The 22,145-nt window shown below is 64.1% G+C and overlaps 1 protein-coding gene across 2 annotated transcripts; it reads left to right on the forward strand.

Moving 5' to 3' along the window:
• The first annotated feature begins 10,106 nt into the window (after positions 1-10,106).
• EFNA3 (ephrin A3) lies at positions 10,107-20,025 on the forward strand. Of its 2 annotated transcripts, none has more exons than XM_064176137.1 (5): positions 10,107-10,295; positions 18,011-18,300; positions 18,850-18,915; positions 19,083-19,160; positions 19,292-20,025. In XM_064176137.1, the coding sequence occupies exons 1-5, from the start codon at positions 10,186-10,188 to the stop codon at positions 19,411-19,413; spliced, it is 666 nt and encodes a 221-aa protein (XP_064032207.1). In that variant the 5' UTR covers positions 10,107-10,185; the 3' UTR covers positions 19,414-20,025. The 2 variants fall into 2 exon arrangements, with proteins under 2 accessions (XP_064032207.1, XP_064032208.1); XM_064176138.1 differs by lacking the exon at positions 10,107-10,295 and adding an exon at positions 10,332-10,350.
• Positions 20,026-22,145: the final 2,120 nt, after the last annotated feature.

Genomic DNA, 22,145 nt, shown 5'->3' on the forward strand with positions numbered 1-22,145 from the left:
GGGGTGGCTGTGACCTGCAGGACTCCCATACAAGAATGCTGGGGGGGGGGAAGTTACCCACCTTGCTACCTACACCCCCCCCTCCCCCCCCCCAGGGCGTTCTCAGGTGAGTCTGAATGGTCTCAATGGAGCCCCGGGGGGTAGGTGCCAGGTCCAGGAGCGGCGGGGGCCCTGTCCTTGAGCGGGGGTTGCTTGGTATGCGGGAGCCGCTGCCGGCTTCAAATCCCATCGACTTCCAATGAGCAATGCCATCAATAAAAGCTAATTGATGGCACGGCCGCTCCAAATCAGATTCCCCGTCCCCTGAATCGAATTGATGGCTCCTCGCCCCGCAGCCAGCCGCGGCAGAAATTGAATCTATTAAAGGAATCGGCTCCATTAGCCTGTCCCTTCTGTCTCGCAATCTCCCCACCTCGGGGCTCTCCCCCGACCCCCACTGTCAAGCCCCCATCCCCGGCTCCCCCGCTGCCACCCGCACCGAACAAGGTGCGCCAGGGGCCAAAGAGATCCTGGTCCCGCCGTGGGAGGAGGTGGGGTGGAGGGTGCCCAGGTGCCCTCAGCCGGTGGGGGTCTGCCCCCATGAGGCAGCCCTGGGTGCTGTGGGCGGGTAGGAGTTAAACCTCCGGAATTGGCAGAGGAAAATTTATCGCCGGGAACAGAAAATGATGCGGAATGGCAACAGGCAGCCCTGAGAGGAAGAGGGGGGTGAAGAGGCAGCGGGCCCTGCCGACAGCCCAGGAGACACAGTGGCATGGCGGGAGGTGAGCTGATGGCATGACGTGGCTGTGCCCAGCGCAGTGTTCCAGCTCGCTGCTGGGATGGGGACCATGGATGCAGCCTGGCACCAGGACAAGCCTGAGGACTGGCCCCCAGCTCTGTGCCGTGCCCAGCAGTGTGCAGGAAAGCTTCTGGCACTGGGTTCTCCGTCTGCCTATGCTGCCAGGATGCCCCACACACAGCCATGCTGGGACAGGTGCCTTGGCACACCCTCACACCCCTCACCACCCTGGAGTGGGGGTACGCTTGGGTACTGTGACCATTCCAGGCACAGCCCCAGGACACACAACGTGGGACACGGGCCCCGGCGGCGCCCCCGGACAGCTGGATGGGAGGAGCATGGCTGCCCCCCCGGCACTGGAGCCCATTCCTACCCATCTCCCATGGGCACAGGGCAACGGCTGCAACCCCCACCCAAGAGCTGCTGAGAGCATCCTGGAGATAGGAAATGGCTCCGTGTCACCATGGAAACGGGGCCACCGGCTCTCCATGCCGAGGGGACATGCCAGCCGAAGGGACACATGTGCAGAGCCCCAAGGAGCACAGCGCTGCATGAGATGGGCACAAGGCACCATGCACTGGACACCAGACACTGGCCACAGTCTCCTTGGGCACATTGATGCCAAGCCACAGAGCCCATCACCTGCTTCTGTCCTGCTTGTCCAACACTCAGAGGTCACGGGCAAACAGTGAGATGCCACCCCAGTTGGGATGCCACCCCAGCTGGGATGTCACCCCAGCCGGGATGCCACTCCAGCTCGTTGCCACCCCAGCTGGGCAGCTCTGCAGCACTGCGCCGGTGCTGGGTGCGCAGGGCCGGAGCGGGCTGGCTCCCGGCAGCCTCCTGATGATGCACATCGTCAAGGTTATAATTTAGCAAAACACTCAGCAGGGGCTTTGGAGGGAGCTGGCCCACGCCGCTAATTAGCCAGAGCGGCACGCACCGAGCCCGCACCTGCCATAGCAATGAGGACGCGGGCACCAGGCGTGCCAGCTCCTACCGGCATGGCACACACACACACACACACACACACACACACACGGAGGGGCCATCGCATCCTGCAGAGCCAGGGCTGGGTGATGGGAGCACAGCTGCAGCTCCTCTGGCCAAATCCCAGCGCCAGGTCTCTGCAGAGGTCATCACTGCTGGCCTGGAGCCAGGGCAACAGGCGGCGCAGCCGGGATGGCACTGGGAGTGTGGGGCATATGCCCGCCGGTGTGGGCACCAGCGAGTTTGCACACCTAGGGTATGGTGTGTCGGGTGTCTGTCCATCCCTGCTTGCCTCCATCCCTGCCCTTGTGCCTGCCAGGGTGCCAGCAGCAGCTTTGCAGGGCTGTGTCCCCCCCCCCCCGCCCCCGAATCTGCTGTAATCCTGATGGACAATAATCCTGCTGTGCCAGCGTTGGGATGGGCAGGAGCTGCCCTTGCAGCAGCAGCACAATTCAGCTGCCAGCTCTCAGTGCTGCCTGCACCTGCTGCATACTAAGGGCCCATGATGCTGGCACTGGCTTTACTGTGCCCTGTGCTGGGACCCTCTCTGGATCCTTGGGTATGAGGTGGGTTTCCCACAAGCATGACCCTTGCCACCCATCTGTCCCCTCCAGACATGTGTCTGGCTGGGAGGATGCTGCCAGAGATGGAGAAGCCCTGGCATGGAGGGCTGGGGCTGCAAGTGCCCAGGCATAGCATAGATGTAAGTCCTCAGGGTGGAGTTGGCAGGGGGGCCCTCCTCTTGCCAGGACCCCCAGCCCAGGAGCCCTGCACTGCCTCTGTGCCCACTCCCCACCTTCATTGAGCTGCCCTGTGCGCCTTTGATCACCAGGCTGCTAACAAGCTTCCCTGGCAGAGACCTTGTTAGCACTGCAAGAGCCCCATGCTGGGCACCCTGTGTCTTCAGTGGGCAGGGGGCTGATGTGCCCAGTTCCACCCACAGGCAGTCTCCCAGGTCTCTGCTATCTCTCCCCTCCCTGCTGGTCCTAGCCTGAGGGCAGGGACAGGCAGATGCTGGGGGCTGGCAGGAGTGTGGCATGGCTCACCAGTGGGCAGCCCGCGGCCAGGAGCGGGCGCAGCAGGAGCAGATCGATGTGCTGAATTATTTAGCTAGAGAGCACGAAGCAGCTGCAGCACAGCACCCCACACTGGGGCACGGATCCACACTTGCATCTAGTCATGGGACCCCCCACCTAGCCCAGACAGGGCGACCAGGCACCCACTGCCAGGCTGCAGGGAGAGTGCACCCACCCAGGGTCCTCTGCCACCCCTTTGGGTGGTGGATGATGAGGCACAGAGCGCATCAGTCCCCTCCAGGATCTCCTCATGCTCCACCGACTGCACCAAGCTGTGGTGCTTGCACCCAAGTGGTGCCACCGGTACCTACTCTGTCCCCTGCTGGGCATCCAACACCCAGCACCACGGCACTGCCCGGCCAGAGGCACGGAGCCGCTGATAGCTGCACCCTGCAAGGTGACTGCACCCTGCAGAGGGTGCCCTGTGCTCACTGTGGTCCCCGCAGGGTGACAGCGTCTCCAAGCAAGCTCTGAGCTCCATGGCTGCCCTCACCCTGCGCCCCCCAGCCCTCCTCTGAGCCTTTGCATTATTAAACCCACCCTGTGCCATCACTCACGGCCGGCGTGACGGCGGCAGAGCATCCAACCTGATGAATATTTCAGGCCCTGAAATCTCCTGCTCTGCTCCTGCCTGCTTCATCCCGAGCCCCCCCGCTGCTTCCCCAATTTATTAGCCCATTTGCTTCCCTGCGCTTCTGCCTGGCACCAAGGGCACAGAAAAGCACAGTCACCCTGCACACTTGGCCCTCTCTCCCCGAGCCCACTCTGGGGAGGGTGGGGGGGAGGAACATCCACCACCATGGCTCCAGCCCAGGATGTGACAGGGATGGGCTGTCCCCCGTGATGGGCTGTCCCCAAGGATGGGTGGGCGGGCAATGCCAGAGCTGGCTGCACATCCCTGGGGCAGAACTGGAGCAGCTCCACACTTGGTGCCTGCCAGAGGTTCCCCTAGAACCCTGTGCCCATCCTCAGCCCCTCCTTGGCACCGAGGGGCTGCAGTTCCCTTGGCATCGTCACCTGCAAGGAGCGTGGGGATAACCTGAAGCAGGTCACAGCATGGACCTGTCCCCATCACTCCCAGCCTGGCACTCTTCATGTGCCACCCCCTTCCACCTCTGCCAGCATTCCTGGTGCTGGTGGCCGCAGAGACTAACTGCAGCGTGATCCATGTGCGGCAGGAGCAGGATATTGATGCTGCCTGTCACCTCTCGGCCAGATTAACGTCACTTAGGCACCGGTAATGGGCAGCACAGAGATCTGCCATCAGACCTGGGGCAGGCTCCAGTACCACCATCTTATACCAGCATGGGTGCTGCATCCAACCTGCTGCCATGGGCCAGCTCTCTGCCCAGTCAGAGCTCTATTGCCCCTCACATCTCTCCTGGCACCCCCATGAAGCTGCTCTGTGCCCAGACACTCTGGGGTCATGGCACTGTGCACACAACTGCTGCTGCAGTCACACTCTGGGGAGCCCTGGTACACACCAACAGCCCTGGAACACGTGTGCCTGTGCACACCCTGGGCACTCGCCCTCGGGCAGCATGTGGTGCCCTGGGCACAGGCAGCAACAGGCAAGCTGGTATGCCCCAGCCACAGGCAGCACTTGGGGAGGGCAGAGGGTGCTGAAGCTGAGCAGAGCTGAGCTCTGGGGGTGCTGCAAGGCTCTGACAGGGCTCTGGTGAGGGTGAGTCTGGGCTGTGGGTGCCCTGGGGGAGCTGGGATCCGATGTCCCCAAACCTGCTGTGTGCTCCTGCGGTGGCTGGAACAAGGGGCTCAGGGCAGGGTGTTGATGCCATCAGCCCTGTGCTTGGCTCTCCATCACTGCTCTGGCCACTGCTGTTGGTGCATGCCCAGGTCTGGGCAGGTACTGGGGGAGAGCAGGCTGTAGCCTACACCCCAGGCAGTGCCTGCTGCAGCCTCTGCAACCCCCACCTACCGTGCAGGGCACAGGGGGCAGGGTAGCTGGGGTGAGCAGAGCACCAGGCTTCAGGGTGAACAGGGATGAGGTCAGTGGGGAGCCAAGAGCTGAGTCTGGAGGCTGCACACAAAGCTCCATGTCCTTGTCCCTTCCCCAGGGAGCTGTGGCTGCCATGCTGCAGCGGGGCTGGGTGCCAGCCCCCGCCATGCTTGCCCTGCCCACGTCGGACGACTCTCTCCCGGCACAACCCTCACGCCTACAGCACATCCTCACCGTGGCCATGCTAGAGCAGGAGGGGCTGGGACGGGGCCAGCAAGGCCGAGGCTGCTGCTGGAAGATGATATTGGAGTGATCTTGAGGCCAGGAGGGAGCTTTGCCACGCGGGAAGAGAGGAGAGGAGCTGGCTGAGTCACCCAGTGCCAGCTGCTGACTCAGGCACTTCCTGCCAGGTAGCCCCTGCCGCCAGTGCGTGGGCTGCTGGGCCCGCAGCACGCAGCAGAGGGGGCAACTGGGACCCTGGCACCGCCTGGCACCCCAATCCAGTCCTCCTGGTGCTGCAGGGTGGTCCAAGGTGAGATGAACATGTGCGTGGGTGCTGCTCTGTGCCTTGCAGCACAGTGACCTGTTTCTAGCTGGGATCTATCCCTGGCAGCACGGCCACGAGCTGGGGTGGCATGTGGGGACCATGGCTGCTGGGCCGTGGGAACCGTGAGAAGCTGGCTGGTGGCCCCTCCCACCCGGCACCTCTGGGTGCCCACACACCCAGAGCTGGTGATGTTTGGCACAGCAGAGCCTGCCGGAGCCAAGTTTCCATCAAGCAGACGTCTGGCGCCCAGGGCAGGGACCCTGCAGCTTCCTCCCCAGTGGGCAGCAGGAGCAAACCCAGCGCCGTGAGCCAGCCCAGGGCCATGCACGGCTTCATCTGGCAGCTCCACGAGGAAGCTGATTTCCTCCGACAACCCATTCTGTGCCACCACTGCCAGCCGGGGCAGCCGCCCGCTCGCAGCCGTGGCCCGACTGCTGGTGGCCAGCTTTGTGCTGGCAATTAACCCTCCTCTGTGATCCTGTGCCATCAACCTCCGCATCAATTAACTCAAGGCACTGAGATGCTAATTAACGAATCGCCCCCGTATCCGTCTGAGTAGCCGGGCTCACCTCTAGTCCCCTCACAGCATGAGGCCACTGCCTGGACCTGTGGCTCGCTAGGCAGGTGGGCTGGTGGCACTGCCGCCCCTGCTCGCCTCCCCTGTGTCACATCCCACTCCTGGATCATGCTGCCGCTGCTCCGAACCCAGAGCCGAAGCAGTCCCAGGAGGTCCCATGGGATGCTTCCAAGGCTGGGAGTCCCCTCTCTCCTCGGATGCTGGGGGGAGAAGGTGGGGGGTCTCAGCACCCCACACCCTCACCAGGGCGGTACTCTCCTGATGCTCACCGAGATGCTGACTCGGTGCGACCATCCGTGAGGCCTTCATTCAAATTTAAAGACCAACACAGAGATAAAAATGGAAAGGGGAAGCCAGGAGCAGAGCGGCTGCGAGCCCGTGGGCGTGCGGCGAGCCTGCTCCAGGCGTGCTGGCCTGGGCAGGGCGGCAGCAGCATGCCCGAGCGCCAGCGCAGGGCTGCATGGGGCTGCCCGGTTTGTACGGCTCAGTGCTGCCAAGAGGAGCTGGCAGCAGCTGAGAGCTGTTCGTCTCCGTGAGACGTGCCGGCAGCGCTGCCTACCCCCCGCTCCTCGACCCGAGTGCCATCTCCCTGCGGCCCTTGGCCACTGGGCTCCGTGTGTCATTGGCATGTTCTTGCCCATGTCCTCCTGGACGCGTGCCAGCACCTGGCTCTCCCCGGCAGGTCAGGAGCCCTGAGCTCAGCACCTTTGGGGCCGGGTAGGTGTGGCTGGTGAATATTTAATGCCCACGTTCACCGAGCCCTTTCTTGGTTACACTCCTGCCTCCTCCCTGCGCTCTCGCCATGTTTATTTATTTAATGAATTATTTATCGGCTCCCCCTCTCGCTCGGCTGGGCGCTGCTCCGTCGCTGCCTCCCCCCCCCCCCCCCCCACCATCCCTCTCCCGTTCCCCCCCGCCCCGGCTCCCAGCCCGGCGCGATGATTTATTGAATGCCGGCTCTGCTCTGCGGTTGCGACATGCTGTCACAGGAAGCCGCGGTTAAATATTAACCAGAGCGGGCAAAACGGGTCCCCTGCTCTGCCAAGCACACACAGCTTGGCAGGACCCCTCTGCCCACCTTGCTTCGGGCATGGCAGCTACCATGGCTGCTGCTCCTAGCTGTCCAGCCAGCGAGTGGGGGGGCTTTGCTCTGGTCTCCCCTGCTTTGAATCAGAAACCTGCTGGCTCTGCTGCTGGTAGTTGTCCACTCCACCTTGTAGCTTCCCACTGCAGCCAGTGAGTGGGGGGCTTTGTTCTGGTCCCCCCTGCTTTCAATCAGAAACCTGCTGGTTCTGCTGCTCCTAGATGCCCACTCTAGCTTGTAGCTGCCCAATCCAGCCAGCAAGTGGGGGGATTTACTCTGGTCCCCCCTGCTTTGAATCAGAAACCTGCTGGCCCTACTGCTTCTAGCTGCCCACTCTAGCTTGTACTTGCCCAATCCAGCCAGCGAGTGGGGGGCTTTGGTCTGGTGTCCCCTGCTTTGAATCAGAAACCTGCTGGCCCTGCTGCTGTTTGCTGCCCACTCCAGCCAGCAAGTGGGGAGCTTTCCTTTGGTCCCCCCTGCTTTGAATCAGAAACCTGCTGGCCCTGCTGCTGGTTGCTGCCCACTCCAGCCAGCAAGTGGGGAGCTTTCCTTTGGTCCCCCCTGCTTTGAATCAGAAACCTGCTGGCCCTGCTGCTGGTAGTTGCACACTCCACCTTATAGCTGCCCACTGCAGCCAGTGAGTTGGGGGCTTTACTTTGGTCCCCCCTGCTTTCAATCTGAAACCTGCTGGCTCTGCTGCTTCTAGCTGCCCACTCTAGCTTGTACCTGCCCAATCCAGCCAGCGAGTGGGGGGCTTTGCTCTGGTGTCCCCTGCTTTGAATCAGAAACCTGCTGGCCCTGCTGCTCCTAGTTGCCCACTCCAGCCAGCAAGTTGGGGGTTTTGCTCAGGTCCTCTCTACTTTCAATCAGAAACCTGCTGGCACTCAGCATGGCAGGCATGGGGTGCAGGAGATTAGGGGCTACAGAAATGGGGAGGAACCAAAGCTGCCTCATGCCCCAGCTCTCCTGGAGAGCTCGAGGCCTCTCATGCCTTGCTGAGAGCAAAGCCACCCATCTGGCCAAGCCTACCACAGACACCACCTCCTGCTGCGACCTGCCAAACCCAGCTAAAACCCTCCGTGTGCCAGCTGCAACAACTGGGGGTCTGTCCCGAAGTCCCAGGGGTGATGCTCGCTGGGTGCTGCCCGTGTGGGTGCAGATGGCAATGCACAGGATGTTTTTGGCCACCTGGGTCCCTCTGTCCCCCACCGTCCCCGCCATGGGAGCACTCAGGGCATTCTGCCGTGGGGTGCCCCGGGGTGGGGGTGCCCACAGCGAGCGCAGCAGCGCGCAGGTGCTGGCCGCGGCGTTGCGCGTTGCCATGAGCTGGGGGTTTCCATGTGGAGGTGTGTGTGTTGCCATGGGTTTGCTGAGCCAAAGCGTTTCCATGGTGGCAGTGCGGTGCTGCTGGGCCCTTCCAGAGGTGCACAGCCCTCCCCCTCCCCGGGATGCCCCCAGCCCCAGGGCACAACCGAGAGGGAGTTGCTGCTACTATCACCATCACCGTGCCCTGGCATCCTGCTGTCTTGGCCTGAGCAGCTCCTCCTGCCTTTCAATACCCCCCTATGTCTCCCCCCCTCTCCCGCACCGGGCCAGCCAGAGCCCTTTTCCACGTGTTGTGTTTTCTCCACTTCACTTCCCTGGATGAATAATTAATTGAGGCTTTTTTGGTCCTCTGGGCCCTTCCGCCAGCCCCCTCCCCCTTCCCAGCAGGGCTCCAGTGAGGGCTTGGGCCCCCCGGTGTTGCCAGTGTGGGTGGGGGCAGGAGGTGCTGGGGCACAGCCTTTCCATGAGCATCACTGACGTTCCACAGCACTAAGAGGGACTTCATGGGGGCCTCAGTAAGACCCTGGCCACAAACGTCTTTATCCCCTGCATGGGCTGGGGGAGCATCCAAATGTCCAAAGGGGCAACAGGAAGCCTGGTAAAGGGGCCCCTGAAAGCAGAGCAACTCCACACTTGCCATCAGCTTCCCTGGCAGCTTTGGGCAGTCAGAAACACACACCCCATCCCCCCTGGGGATACACTGTGGCCTGGGAACTGCTGTGGGGACATGGGGACATGGCATTTGGCCTCGCACTGCCCCCCATGGGCTTGCACCACCTTCACGACTCCAGCAAGACAGGCAGCAGCCGGGGCCGGCTCAGCCAGCCCAGCCACGCTTCCATGGCCTCCCATTTTCATTTGCAAGCTCCTCGGGCTGCCAAATCTCCGGGTCATGTGCAAAGCCAACGCTGCCAGAGCAGGAACTGCCGGGTCGGTGCCCGAGGTGTGCATGTGCTCGGGCGCGCTCCCGCCGGGGAGCTCCATGCTTGCGCTGCCACAAGCGTGCCCGTGTGTGCACACGTGTGCTGGGGCAGGGATCACCTGGCACACGGCAACGCCGGGCGGTGCCACATGGTAGTTGCTAAGGGATCTTGATGAGGATGGGTGGCTGGAGCTGGCACCCAGCTCGATCCCTTCCCACATGGCTGGTGGGGACTGGCACCTGAGGAGCACCCACCATCCCCACAGCTGCTGCCAGCTCCCTGCGTGTTTCTGCCCCACAGACCCCTGAAATGAGGCAGGGGTGAGGAACCAGCCCTGTGGGGGGGTGCTCAGCCACATGCAGGTTCTGGGGTAGCAGAGGGCAGGTGGGAGAGCCTGGAATTGCGGTTGTGGCCCTCCAGCAGCCAGGCTGCCCTGGCATGCTGCCCACCCTCCCACTGGCTCCCGGATTCCCAGGGGGGCAAACCCCACTGTGCCTTGCTCTGGTGCTGGCAGCAGCACTGCAAGGACCCTCTGGACCCCTGGGCACTCACTCATAGCTCACAGAGCCCCGAGCCGCAGTGTTCCCACAGACAGGGACCCCAATGTCAGTAGGACGTGACCCCGGTGCCCCCAGTCATGGGGGTCCCGGTGAAGCCCGGAAGGCTTCCTGGATCCTGGTGGGACCCGACCCCAGTGCTGCCACCCTTGAGGACCCTCAAGCCCGAGCCCGGCACGATCTTGCTCCCCGGTGCCGATGCCGGTGCCGGTGCAGGCGGGCCCGGGGCGGTGTCGGGAGTGCGCGCGGGGGCGCGGCGGCGGCGGGCGCGCGCTGGGCGGAGCTGGGCGCCGGGGGCGCGGGGCGCGGGCGGCTCCGGGCTCGGTTCTCCATTCATCGGGATCGCGGCGGGCTCCGCGGCGGCGGCAGGATGGCTGCGCTCCTGCCCCTGCTCCCGCTGCTGCTGCTGCTGCCGGGCCGGGGACCGCCGGGGGTCCTGGGCAACCGCCACGCCGTGCATTGGAACAGCTCCAACCTGCAGTGAGTGCGGGGCCGCCGGTACCGGCACCGATACCGGCACCGATACCGGAGGCGGGTGTGTGCGTGTGTGGCGGGGAGTGATGTCCCCGGGACCGGGCGGGGGGAACCGCCGTGAAGGATGAGGCGAGGGCGCGCCAGGACTAACGCTGAAGGATGCGCGCAGCGGCGAGGTCGGGGGCGGGGGGGGGGAAGATAACACCGGGCCGGGGGCGCACGCGCCGGGACTGCGGGACCCCCCCGGTGCCGGTGTCTGCGAGGCGCCCCCGTGCGGCGGGGCTGCCGGCCCCCCCAGTGTAGGTGCCGCTGTCGCCCTCCCCCGCCCCGTCTCCGCGCCCCTCGCCCTGCACGCGGAGTCAGAGTGGGGGGGGGGGGTTTGGACCCGACCGGTGCAGGTACACGGGACTGCGCTGCCGGGCGGGGCGCGGGCACCGACGGGGTCGGTGGAGCTGCGTTCGGTGGTTCCTGGTGCGGGTGCGGTCAGGTCGGTGGCACCGGGAACCAAGCCCCTTCCCTCCCCGTATGCACTGACCCGCCCCGAGGTAGCACCGTGTGCCATCGGAAGGGTACGACCGGTGTGCCATCTCCTTCCCGAGGAACCGGTCAGGGAAGGTGGCCCTGCTGCGGCGACCCCGCCGCCAGACGCGCCCCCCGTCTGTCTGGGCGCGGGAGCGGCACCGGCGGCGCGGCGCAGGGGGAGCCCGACGGGTGCCCGCCGCCCCCCCGCCGCTCGGGCGAGCAGCGGTGCCAGCTTCGGGGCAGCAGCCGAGGACGGCGGCTCCGAAACATTCAGTGGGGATTGCGGGGGCGAGGTGGGGGTTGCTAGGGGAGGTGTGGAAACTGCCGTCGCGCCCACGGCCACCGGGAGCCCGGGCAGTCGGTGGCCGCGGTCCCCCGACACCTCTCTTATGTTTGTGCCGGGGGTTGCGCCCTGCCCTCGCCCGCCGCGGGGCTGTCCGGTGGCATGAGGGGCATGACACCCACACCTGAGGCTGTCATGGCTGCGCCAGAGGGCAGCGGGCACTGTACAGATTTTGGGGTGACGATGGGCACTGCTGGGCTGGGCTCCCCCTCGGGGCTGCGAGTCCACGGCGGGTCCAGGGAACCCTCTGTGGGGCTCGGGGAGCTGTGCCTGCTGCAAGCGTCCAGCTCCTCTTCCGTCGCCGGTGCGAGCGCACAGGGGTGTGGCGAGGACGTGAGTCTAGCCGGAGCATCTCCCGGTACTCATCGGTGTGAGAGCTCCCCCGGGCTCCCCCCCGCCCTGCGCCCCTTTGCCGGGGAGCAGAGTCCCCAGCAGCCCCCTCCCCTCCCATTGGTTTTGTGTCGCCAGGCGGAAGCTCGGGCCCCATAAATCGTGCGTGTGTGCGACGTACCGAGGCACAGCACAATGGCGAGGCGCTTGGCTCACCCTGCTGCGCTTGGGCACCCCCCCTGCACTCTGTTCCTCCAGCTGGCCCCCCACTCACCTACCAGCGTCACCCCCATGCTGTGACATTTGCCAGGACCTCGAGGTGCGGGGGCAAATCCAGTGCCCCCCACCCTCGCCCCATCATAACCAAAGGGCCACCACGAGCAAGGAGCCACCTCTCCTCACCGTGTCACTCGCAACCGTGTACCGTGTGGCCTGGGCACTGCCTCGACACCCCCCTCCCCCACCCCAGGGACTGGGAGGAGGAGGGAGGGGGCGGGTGCCAGCCCTGTGCCCACCATGCCCAACCCGGGGGGTGTCGCAGCCAGACGCCCATGCCCGCTGCGCACGCGTCTCTGGCGCGGCTGCCAGCGTCCGGCTCAGGGCACGGGCGGCGCACGGTGGGGGCGGCTGCGGCAGAGACGTGTCCCAGGGACTCCGGAGCTGATATTTATTGTTAGGCAGTGCGGCAGCTCGGCCGCAATTACAGCCGCGCGGCGAAGTGTCTGGATTAGATAAATTATGGGGGGAATTAGGCTCCCTGGGCCGCAGCCTGCAAATCCCAGCAACCCCGCTGCAATCAGAGCAATAAACAAGCCCTGCACGGCCCCCGTGGGGGCTCTCTGGGGAGGGGGTGGGAGGGTGGCGGGCTCAGCTGTGGGCTGCTCCTGGGGGGCTGCGACAGGCACCCCCAGAAATGTATCGCGTCGTCTGCCGCACCGCCCTGGGCACCCTGGCAGAGGAGGAGAGGGCGAGAGGCTGCCCTGCGGAGCCTGACCGTAGCACCTAGGGGCTTGGTGTTGCTTCGGGGGTTGTGATCTGGCGGTGGCTCATCCCCCTTGGGCATGCTCATCAAGTCCCCTGGCCACCACGGTGGATGGCTGGGGGTACTAGGGGGGCCAGGAGGGCCATGGAGTGGGCAGGGCACCACATCTGCAGCAGGTTGGGGGTGCTGGTGACAAAGCCTTGGGGAAGGTGGGGTCAGAGGCTCAGGGCACCAGAGGTGTCTGCTCCTGCTCGGCCGGATTGGTCCGGCTGCATTCGCTGTCAGTGCCATCAGCTCTGCTGCTGGTAGCCAGCAAGCCCTGGGGGCATAGCACAATCGTTGGCTGGCCCTTTCCCTCCACTCCCAAGTCCTGCCAGGAACAGGCTTGGTGGCACAGGATGAAGGTCGAAGGTGGCCACATGCCAGCCAGTGCTGGCATTCAGGAGGGGAGGATGCACCCCCTGTGGGGCCCCATGGTTTATGGCCAAGGCATCCTACAGGTGTCCCTAGCGAGGGCCCCAGTATGCCCATGCATGTAGGATGCCACCTTCCTGCAGGGTGTTCTGGGTGCCAAGGTGAGTACAGCAATTTGTCCCCGTGCTCGGGCCCGGTGTGGCTGATGCCACTCTGGTCCCTGGGAACTCCCCAGAGCAGGTTGGAGTGACAGCCACACACTGCACCCCTGGCTCCAGTGTGGCGAGTGCTGGTGCCTGAGGCCTTGGGGTGCCCAGTGCTGTGGAGAGGGCAGAGCAGGGTGGATGTGGGATGGGGGCACCTGTGGTGCTGGTGCATGCATGGTAGAGCACACCTGTGTGCAGGGAGGGCTTAGCATCCCTAGACACCTCCCCTCCTCCAGCCATCAGTGAGCTGCCACCGGGCTCACCTCTTCACAGCAGCTTTTATCTGGCTGACTTTTGTGTTCCGGCCACAGCAGGCTCTCGAGAGCCCTCGCACGGAGCAGCCTCTCCTGCGGGAGCCTCTCACACGGGAGAGGAGCCACGTTCCTGCTCTGTGCCCGCCGGTGGGGGCTGGGGCTGCCCGGGTTCCTGGGTCCTCTGGGGCTGCCAGACCTTGACGCTAGTGTGGCTGTGTCTGGCCAGATCCCTCCATCACAATTGGCAACGTCGAGATTGGGAATGGCATCACCTGCTGCAGGAGGGACGCCCTCACCCCAGTGGGTCCCAGGGGTATTCAGTAGGAGCTGCTGCAGGGCAAGGGGCACTTCCCTGCCCCTACCCGGCCAGGGGCAGCTCTCTGGCCTGCCGGGTTGGGGAAGGTGGTGATTATCTCTCAGCAGCTAATCACCCAGCCTCACTGCCTGCAGGGTTCTTAAGTGGGCTGAGGGGCTCTGCCCACCTCCTCCCTCACGGCTGTGCCCTCCTAGACAGGTCTCTGTGGGGGCACAGAGCCCCCAGTCACCTATGAGTGCTGGCTGCGGTGCTGGCGGAAGCTACTGCCCCGGGGGCAGAGGGTGCCGTGCCCCGTGAGTCACCGCGCTGGGCGGCACCGAGTCCCGGCAGCGTGACCGGGGCCCACGAGGTTCCCGTGGGAGAAGGGGCCACGGCATCGGGGTGCGGAGGCTGTCCCGAGGTGCAACAGGGCCGGAGCCACCAGCTCTTGCCCGGGCTGGTAATTGAGTCACTGGTTGCAGATTGATGGTTTAATTAAAACCCAATTAGAAACCTCATTGATCTTGTTAGCAGAGCGGGAAGGTTCGGGCTTTAGCGGGGATTAAGGGGATCGCCAAGGCTGTCGATAGGGGCAGGGGTGCAGGGGGGATCTGTAGAGTGGTGCTGGGGATCCCGGGATGCTCGAGCAAGGCTGTGCCAATCACCTCGAGGCGGGTGCTGCTTGGTGGCACTACAGTGCCTCCGCCTGCCACCCTGTCCCCAGGGAGCAGCCCCTTCCTCCCCCCCGCATCTCCCCAGGAGCTCCGGTTTGCTGAGCGGGGAGGTGGCCCACGGGGGACACCGTGTGCCGGCGATGCCTTCTGCGCCCGCACCTTGCGGCTGCATCAGGCGAGTTTGGGGGGTGCTGAAGGAAAGAGGAGGGGGGCCGTGTGCTGTGCCACCCGTACGCGTGGGCTGCGTCGCTGGCGCTGTCTGCCGAGCCAGCGCGCGTGTGCGAGGCCGTCTGGGTGCCGTGACTGTGCAGCGTTGCCTGCGTGGGGAGGAGAGCTGGCACGGAGGGGGGGGTGCCCAGGCTGAGCCAGCCGTCTCCCCAGCGGTGAGCGGTGGGTGCAGGCGGGGGCTGTCTGTCTGTCTGTCCGTCCCTCTGCCCATCGGGGTTGACTGACCATGGCGATCGATAGCGTCTTCACCTCTCGCTGTAGCGTGGGGTGACTGGAAGGGGACGGCGCAAATCAATGGCACTTTTTTGTTCCCTGGCTGATCGATGGCCCCGGATGTGCCGAAAGGGCGAAGCTGCCCGAGCCGAACAAAGGATTCAGCTGTGCTGGAGGGTGTTGTCCACCCTGGAACTCAGTGCTGAGGGGCACCATGCCATCACCCGCACCGAGGGACTCCTCTCATTGCTCCCGTCCTCGTTGATGGCACAGCCAACGTGGGATGCCGAGCTCAGCTCAAGCTATGCCACTCGTCAAGCCTTTACGCGGGGACAAGTCCCCGCAGCCGGAGGGTCTAGGCGGGGGTCTGGGCTGCTGCCGGGGCGTGCTGCAGTGCACCAGGCGCTCCCGAGCAGTGCCTGAGTGAGCGTGCGGCGCTCAGCACAGATTTACCACAGCAGATGGGAGCAGAGCAGCCGCCCAGCTCACCAGCAGCTGCGGCTTGCCAGGTAGTTGGGGTCCCGTCGGTGCGGGGACGGTGGGCACAGAGCCCAGCCTGTGCTTGGGACAGTTCTGCCAGGGGACATCCATCTGCCCGGAGTCGACAGGCTGCTGGAAGGTACCACTGCTTTTCAAAGCCCTGCTCTAAAAATGCAGTCGTGCAGAAGTGATGCTGCCCGTTCTGCTCCTGCACTTAACCCTTCGGGCACTGCCAGAGCCTGTCGTGCCCCACTGGCAGCACCATGGCTGCCAGAACCCTGAAGGCTGCAGGATCTGTCCTGACCCATGTCATCAGTCTCTGAGATTTCCTGATAGTTGTGGGGGCTGATAGGGACTGGGCAGTCCCTTTGCCCGCTCTGGAGTGGCTGACAGTGAGAAAAGCAGCTGAGACCCTTACTCTGAGTGTCTGTTCCCATCCTTCCACCCGAAAAGGGGTCCCTGTGTTCTCTGTCTGGCGCTGAAGCTGAGCCGGGCACTCGGCTCTGCTTGCCTTGCACTGCCAGGTGGTGCCACAAACAGAGCCCAGGGCACTACAGTGACAACATCAGGGCTGCCGAGATTTGGAGACACTCTGCTGTCTGGGGTACTGCTCTGCACCCATGGGACTGGCAGCCACGGCACAGGAGCTGAGGTTGCTGCCAGAGTCCCCTGGATGTGCTCTGGGCCATGGGGACCCCCCCCGGTTCCACCCGTTTGAAGCTGTTCTCCAGCCCCGCCCACCTGCGATGCCCGTGAGGTTCGGTGCCACGGGGAGCCCATCACACCACCTTGGCTCCCCTGGTGCTGGTGTGCCCCAGCCCGAGGGGACACTTTGGTGCCGTGTGGGGCAGAGTTCGTCAGTGAGGCTGTTTATCAGGAGCCATACTCCTTTAATGAGCACCGGCGTGGGGTCTCTCGAGGGTGTGTATACGCCTCAGTGACAGGTGCCACAGGGGAAGCGGAGAGTTACAGCTCCCTGGCACCTCAGGACAGGGTTTCCCCTGGCATGGCAGATGACGGAGCCAGGTATCTCTCCAGACGATGCAGAAACCTGGGGGCGATCCTGGGGAATGTGCTTCCCTCAGTTCCTCACTCCCCTGGCACAACCACAGCCTGGCCGTGGCAAGCACCAGCTGCCAGCACCCATCCTGCTTTGGGGCAGCTGGCTCTGGGCACGCTGGCGTCCCAGCCCTGCGTCCCGCACGGAGTTAATTGCAATTTTCTCCTCCGGGCCATTTCTTTAATAATAAGCTTTTTTTCCTTCCCCCCCCCTCTTCCAACCACATCAAAGGAGGAAGATGAAAGGTCCCGGCGCCCCGCGGAGCAAGGGTGGCTGCCTCAGCACCTTGCTGGTGGAGGAGCTGCCCGGTGGCCAGCGGGCGCTGGGTTGGGCCAGGGAATAGCGGCTGCGCAGCGAGGGAGGTGCCATGTGGGGCTGTGCTCCCTGTCCCACGGGTGCCGAGGTTTGCTGTAGCCCCCCTCACCACCACCCCTCCCCCGACCCCCACTGTCCGCAGCCACCCCGAGTGGAGAGGCAGCAGTGCTGGGGTCCCCCTTTGGTTCTCTCTCTGGAGCCTGGCTTTTGGAACCGTGTGTACTGGGGTACCACGGGCGCTGGCACGGTGCCAGCGCTCCCCAAACAGCGCCAGGGGCGGTTGTGCAGGGTGGAGTGTCTGCACACGCTGCCCTGCCCACTGCCTGCCCAGCCCTGCCAGGGAGACCCAGGAAGCCGAGCAGGGCATCGGGTCGGGGGGGTACCTCCAGAGTGCTGGGCTCATGAGCCCAGATTTGCCCTGACAGGTGGTGAAAGGGGCTCCGAGCTGGAGCAGTCCACAGCAAGTGACCCCGGCCAGGGTGCTGCGGTCCACATCCTGGGGGAACCAAGTGAGGTACCCCCAAAGCAGCGAGACTCGGTCGGGGGTGGGCGCACCAGTGTGGTACAGTAGCGAGGTCCGATCAGGGTGGGCACCACCACGGCAGCTCGGTGCAAAGCGAGTGCTTGGCAGCGCTGGCTCGTAATTAATTGGCAGGAGCAGTGGGTCAGCACGGCAGCGAGGATTACCGCGGCCGGGATTTCCATCGGGCGCGGATTAGGAGCCAGCGGAGCCTCTCCTGAGTGGATCTGAGGGGATTGCTGCTCCTAATCAATGTAAATGAGGCTCCCCCAGGGCCAACCTTTACGGCATTAACGAACTAACGGGATTAGCCAGAGCTGGGTGAGAAATCCTTTCTCTGAGCACTGACGCGTGGCAGGGCTGGGGCCACGGTGGGCAACCGCGGAGGGTCGGCTCTAGGCGGCTGGAGCTGGGGAATGGTGGGGCCCCGTTTCCCTCCCTGCAAAGCTCAGGGCTGCAGGACTCTGGGTGCGCATCGTTCTTGTGCCCAGGTTGGTCTGTCTGCCTCGCTGTGTCTGTTCCCCTCCTCTCACGGCTGACAGGATCCGGCAGCGTGGACTGATGCTCTTAACAGGTGTCCCACCCGTGCACGTGGCTTGGCACCCACAGCATCTGCCCCCAGCAGCGTCCCTGCTGTCCCAGGCTGGCATGTGCTTGCCGAGGTGGTGATGCTGCACTGCAGGTCCGTGAAGCTGAGGTTGCACAGGGGTCCCAGTGTGTCAAGGGGGCTCCAGATACGGGTTGAGCACGGCGATACCTCGCGGGGTCCTCGCTCCGGGACCTGCCTGTTCTTCAGCCTCTGTCTCTCTTTAAAAGCAGGAGACAACGTTTGGGAAGGTGCAGGAAGTGTCTCTGACCCTCTGCTCCTGCTTTCTTCCCTTGCAGCCTGCGTCGGGAGGGCTACACGGTGCAGGTGAACGTCAACGACTACCTGGACATCTACTGCCCGCACTACAACACCTCGGTGCCCGAGCACCGGCTGGAGCAGTACGTGCTCTACATGGTGAACGCCGAGGGCTACCGCACCTGCAACACCAGCCAGGGCTTCAAGCGCTGGGAGTGCAACCGGCCCCATGCACCGCACAGCCCCATCAAGTTCTCGGAGAAGTTCCAGCGCTACAGCGCCTTCTCGCTGGGCTACGAGTTCCGCGCAGGGCAGGAGTACTACTACATCTGTACGTGGGGCGCCGGGATGGGACTCCCGCAGAGCCTCCTGTCCCTGGATGGGTGACCTGCGTCCTTGCCCAAGCTGGTTTCTCAACACCTCAACACCCGGCTGGGCCCCTCTGCCCCTCAGGATCCCTCCCATTTCAACTCCCCCCCCCCCCCACCCCTTCTATGGATGGCTGCAGCCTCCCCCAGGAATGGGAACCCTGATCTCAGGGATGGAGTGGGGGGGAAGAGTGGTGGTTTGGGGGGGGGGGGGAAGGGGGTGGGTTATGATGCCGTGGTGAGATGAGAAGGTAGGGGAAAGTCAGGATGCAGGGGAGCAGGATGGGCGTGTGGGTGGGGGTGCTGGTGCAGGTGCAAAACACAGGGTACTGGTGCAGAACTGGGGTGCAGGGTAAGGATGCAGGTGCAGCTTTGGGGTGCAGGGTGGGGGTTCTGCTGCTTCACCTCCAGGCAGGGTCAGACCTCACCGTGCCTGGACCCACCGAGCCGCCAGGTGCCCAGGGCTGGGGTCATCCACAGCCAGACGACCCCAGCCCACTCTTGCCTTGCAGCCACCCCAACCCACAACCACCGCCGGGCCTGCCTGAAAATGAAGGTGTTCGTGTGCTGTGCCACCAGTAAGTACCCCCATGCCCACCCTTGGGGCTGCGGGCAAGTGGGGGGCTGCATGGCCTGCTGGTGGGTTCCATATCCCCCCTGGGCCTCCCATCCCCTCTGGCATGTGGGCTGTGACACAAGGTGGCCAGGGAGTGGGTGACCCCCACGTCCTCTCTCCCTCTTGCAGCGTCACACTCCGGGGAGAAGCTGGCACCCACTCTGCCGCAATTCACCCTGCGGCCAGAGGTGAAGATCGAGGACCTGGGTGAGTCAGGCAGAGACCCCAGCCCCACAGCAATGTATCCCCCCTACCACCTCCCACGAGGCAGCCCCAGCCACGGGATGGGAGTCAGGGCTGCCTTATTGCCACCTTCACCCTTTTGCTCTTCTCCACAGACAACTTCAACCCGGAGATGCCCAAGCTGGAGAAGAGTATCAGTGGCACCAGCCCCAAGCGGGAACACTTGCCTCTGGCTGTGGCCGTCGCGCTCTTCCTCATGACACTGCTGGCCTCCTAGCTCCTGATGCTGGTGGGGGCCCACCCAGCACGGTTCTGCCAAGCGGGGACCCCCTAACCTGCTGCCCCTCATGAGAGCCAGTGGGGAACCACCATGGGGGACCACCCGGTTCCTCCGCATCGCCACCCTCTGCCCAGAGAGCCGCCCCATGGGGCTGGGGGCCACGGCAGATGCCATTCTTGGCTGGAACTCACCCCCTACCCTACCAAGGGCTACGGCCACGTCTGCGAAGATGCATCTTGGTGCTGCTGCTTGCAACGCACCTTCTGCCGACACCGTTCCGCGGCACAGAGCCTTGCCCCTGGGAGTCCTGCCGACAGCTCAGCCGGTGCTCTATGGCTGAGGCGGGGAGGGGCAGTGCCAGGCTGGGGAGCCCGGTGGCCGGGCAGCCTGTACATACCTATATAGAGATCTATACATACTGTACAGAGAGCGACTAGAGATATATCTATACTGTACCATAGCAGCGGCGCCGGCCCCACGCCGGCTTGTACATAGTCGAACGTGTTGGATTCTCCTCGTCTTCCGTGAAGACCTGACCTATGCAAACGCACAGACACTTTTTGGGGGGAAAAAAAACAAACAAAACAAAACAAAACAAAAAGAAACCAATCTCAACCTTTTTTCCAAGTGCTTTGGCTGGTGATTTTCATATTCTGCTCTTAGTCTATTTAAAAAAAAAAAAAGAGAGAGAGAGAGAGAGAAAAAAAAAATTAAAAAATAAATAAAAGGATTTAAAAAAACTCCCAAAATCTAAACAAGAAAGAAATCAAAGCGATCCCCTTGGTCACAGCGGTGTGAGGTGCTTCCAGCTAGCCAGCGGTCAGCCCCTGACCCTCAACGTGGGCTCCAGATGGGGTAAGGGATCAGGGGTGGGCAGCGAGAGCCAGGTGCGGACTTCCCCTGTGCCACCCACCTCGCCAGCCCCAGGCACTACGGCTCCAGTCGCAAGCTCGGCATCTCTGGCAACGAGGGTGCTCCAGGGGGTTGCGGAGTGCTTCTCCAGCCTCCCGCCCGTTTTGCCCCGCCATCGACCCACCAGGCTCTGGCACGGAGGGACACTGTGCTGCCCGCAGGAGGACGTGTGGACAGCAGGGAGTACCCGCAGGTAAGGGCGGTGTGGAGCCACGGGCAGCGCCCTTGGCATGTGTCCCCAGGGAGTGCTGGGGGCCAGTGGCTAGGAGAAGCCCCGGGAGCGGCAGGCACGAAGCGAGCTCTTCTCGTCATCCCTGCCTACTGCACGGGGCGAGTGGCAGTGGGATGGCACTCAGTGTGCCTGGGAGCCCCGTGGGAATCCCCACATCAGCCCCCTCGGCATGTCTGGCTCTGCTGGGCGTGCCAGCTCCTGCTGGCGTCGGGGGGACCTGGCGCACGCCTGTCTGCGCGGCGGCTCTGGCGGGATAGGGTGGGGGGATGCCCTCAGCTCCCCCCGAGTGCCTTCAGTGAGGCAAGGGGGTACATGGGGAGAGGGTTGTGCTCAGGGATCCCTTGGGCATGGGGTCACATCTAATGGGGGGAGTGGAGCACACACAGCCTCACCGCTAGCTCCACGCAGCCCCGGAGGATGCAGGGCTCAGCCGTGTGGGTCCAGTGTGCTGGGGGGCTCCGCTGTCTCCAGGGAGAAGGGCAATCGGTCTCCCCACAAGGCAGCGAGGGTCCAAGGTGGGGGCTGCAACTCCTTTTCTAATGGGGACTGATGTGCTTACAAACACAGCCTCTGCTGAGGGGTCCCCACAGCCATTGCGGTGGTGCTGCCGCTCTTCCCCCACCCCAGCGGGCGCTGCTGGGCGGTGGCTCAGCGTCCCGCCGGCCCGGGCTTGTCCGGGTGCGCGAAGAGCCGACGAACCAGTCAGACGGGTCCTTCGAGCACTCCTGGCTTGCCCTAGGCTCCCCACGTCCCCCGCCCCGTGCTCCTGCAGGCCTTGCCCACTGCGGGGCCGGGGATTTTGACGCGGACCCCCTGCTACCGAAGGGCATTTGGGGTGCCCTCGGCGCCCGGTGACTGGCCCTGGGCTGGCTGGGCATGGTGTAGCCAGGGCTTGGCTGTCTGGCTGGGGCAGCATTGCCCAGCGCTGCCCAGGGCTGTACACCTGCCCTGGACTCTGGCTGCGGGGACCAGCCACAGCCCCTGTCCTTGTGCAGGGCAGACAGCACAGTGGGCTGAGGAGCCTGGAACAGGCCTGTTGGTTGCTGCCTTATGGCAGGGAGCAGGCAACTGAGCTGGCCACCTTGGCACAGTGTAGCATGCTTGCAAAATCCCTCCTGCTACTTGCCTTGACCTTGGCACTGCTCCCTGGCATGTGTGGCACTGCTGCCAGATCGGTGGGGACTGGCTGCCCAGCCCTGCTCCACTCCATGCCCGTGGGCAAGTTCCAGTGTGGCATGCTCGGGGCAGCCTGGACCAGCCAGGAGAGTCCTGGGGTACTGGTACAGGGGATTCACAAGCCCTGCTGCCCCATGGCAGAGGGGAGCCCTCACTGGGACTCCAGTACGGGGGTTCAAGTGCCCTCCAGGTGCTGGGCAGCTTCTACAACCACGGCAGCAAGTCTAGCTCTGGGCACAGGGTGTGTGGCTGGACTGGCCAAGTGGCACAAGGCTTTGCATCACCCCATGGCAGCATTTGTCCTCCCAGGCAGGGCTGGGTGCATCCCATTCTCTGGCCAAACGCATAAGGACCTGGCGTGGGCAGCTGGCCTTGGGGATGTGGCTCTGCCCCTTCCACACACAGCCTG

This window comes from Pogoniulus pusillus, chromosome 43 (genome assembly GCF_015220805.1).
Source record: "Pogoniulus pusillus isolate bPogPus1 chromosome 43, bPogPus1.pri, whole genome shotgun sequence".
In the NCBI taxonomy this organism is placed as follows: Eukaryota; Metazoa; Chordata; class Aves; order Piciformes; family Lybiidae; genus Pogoniulus; species Pogoniulus pusillus.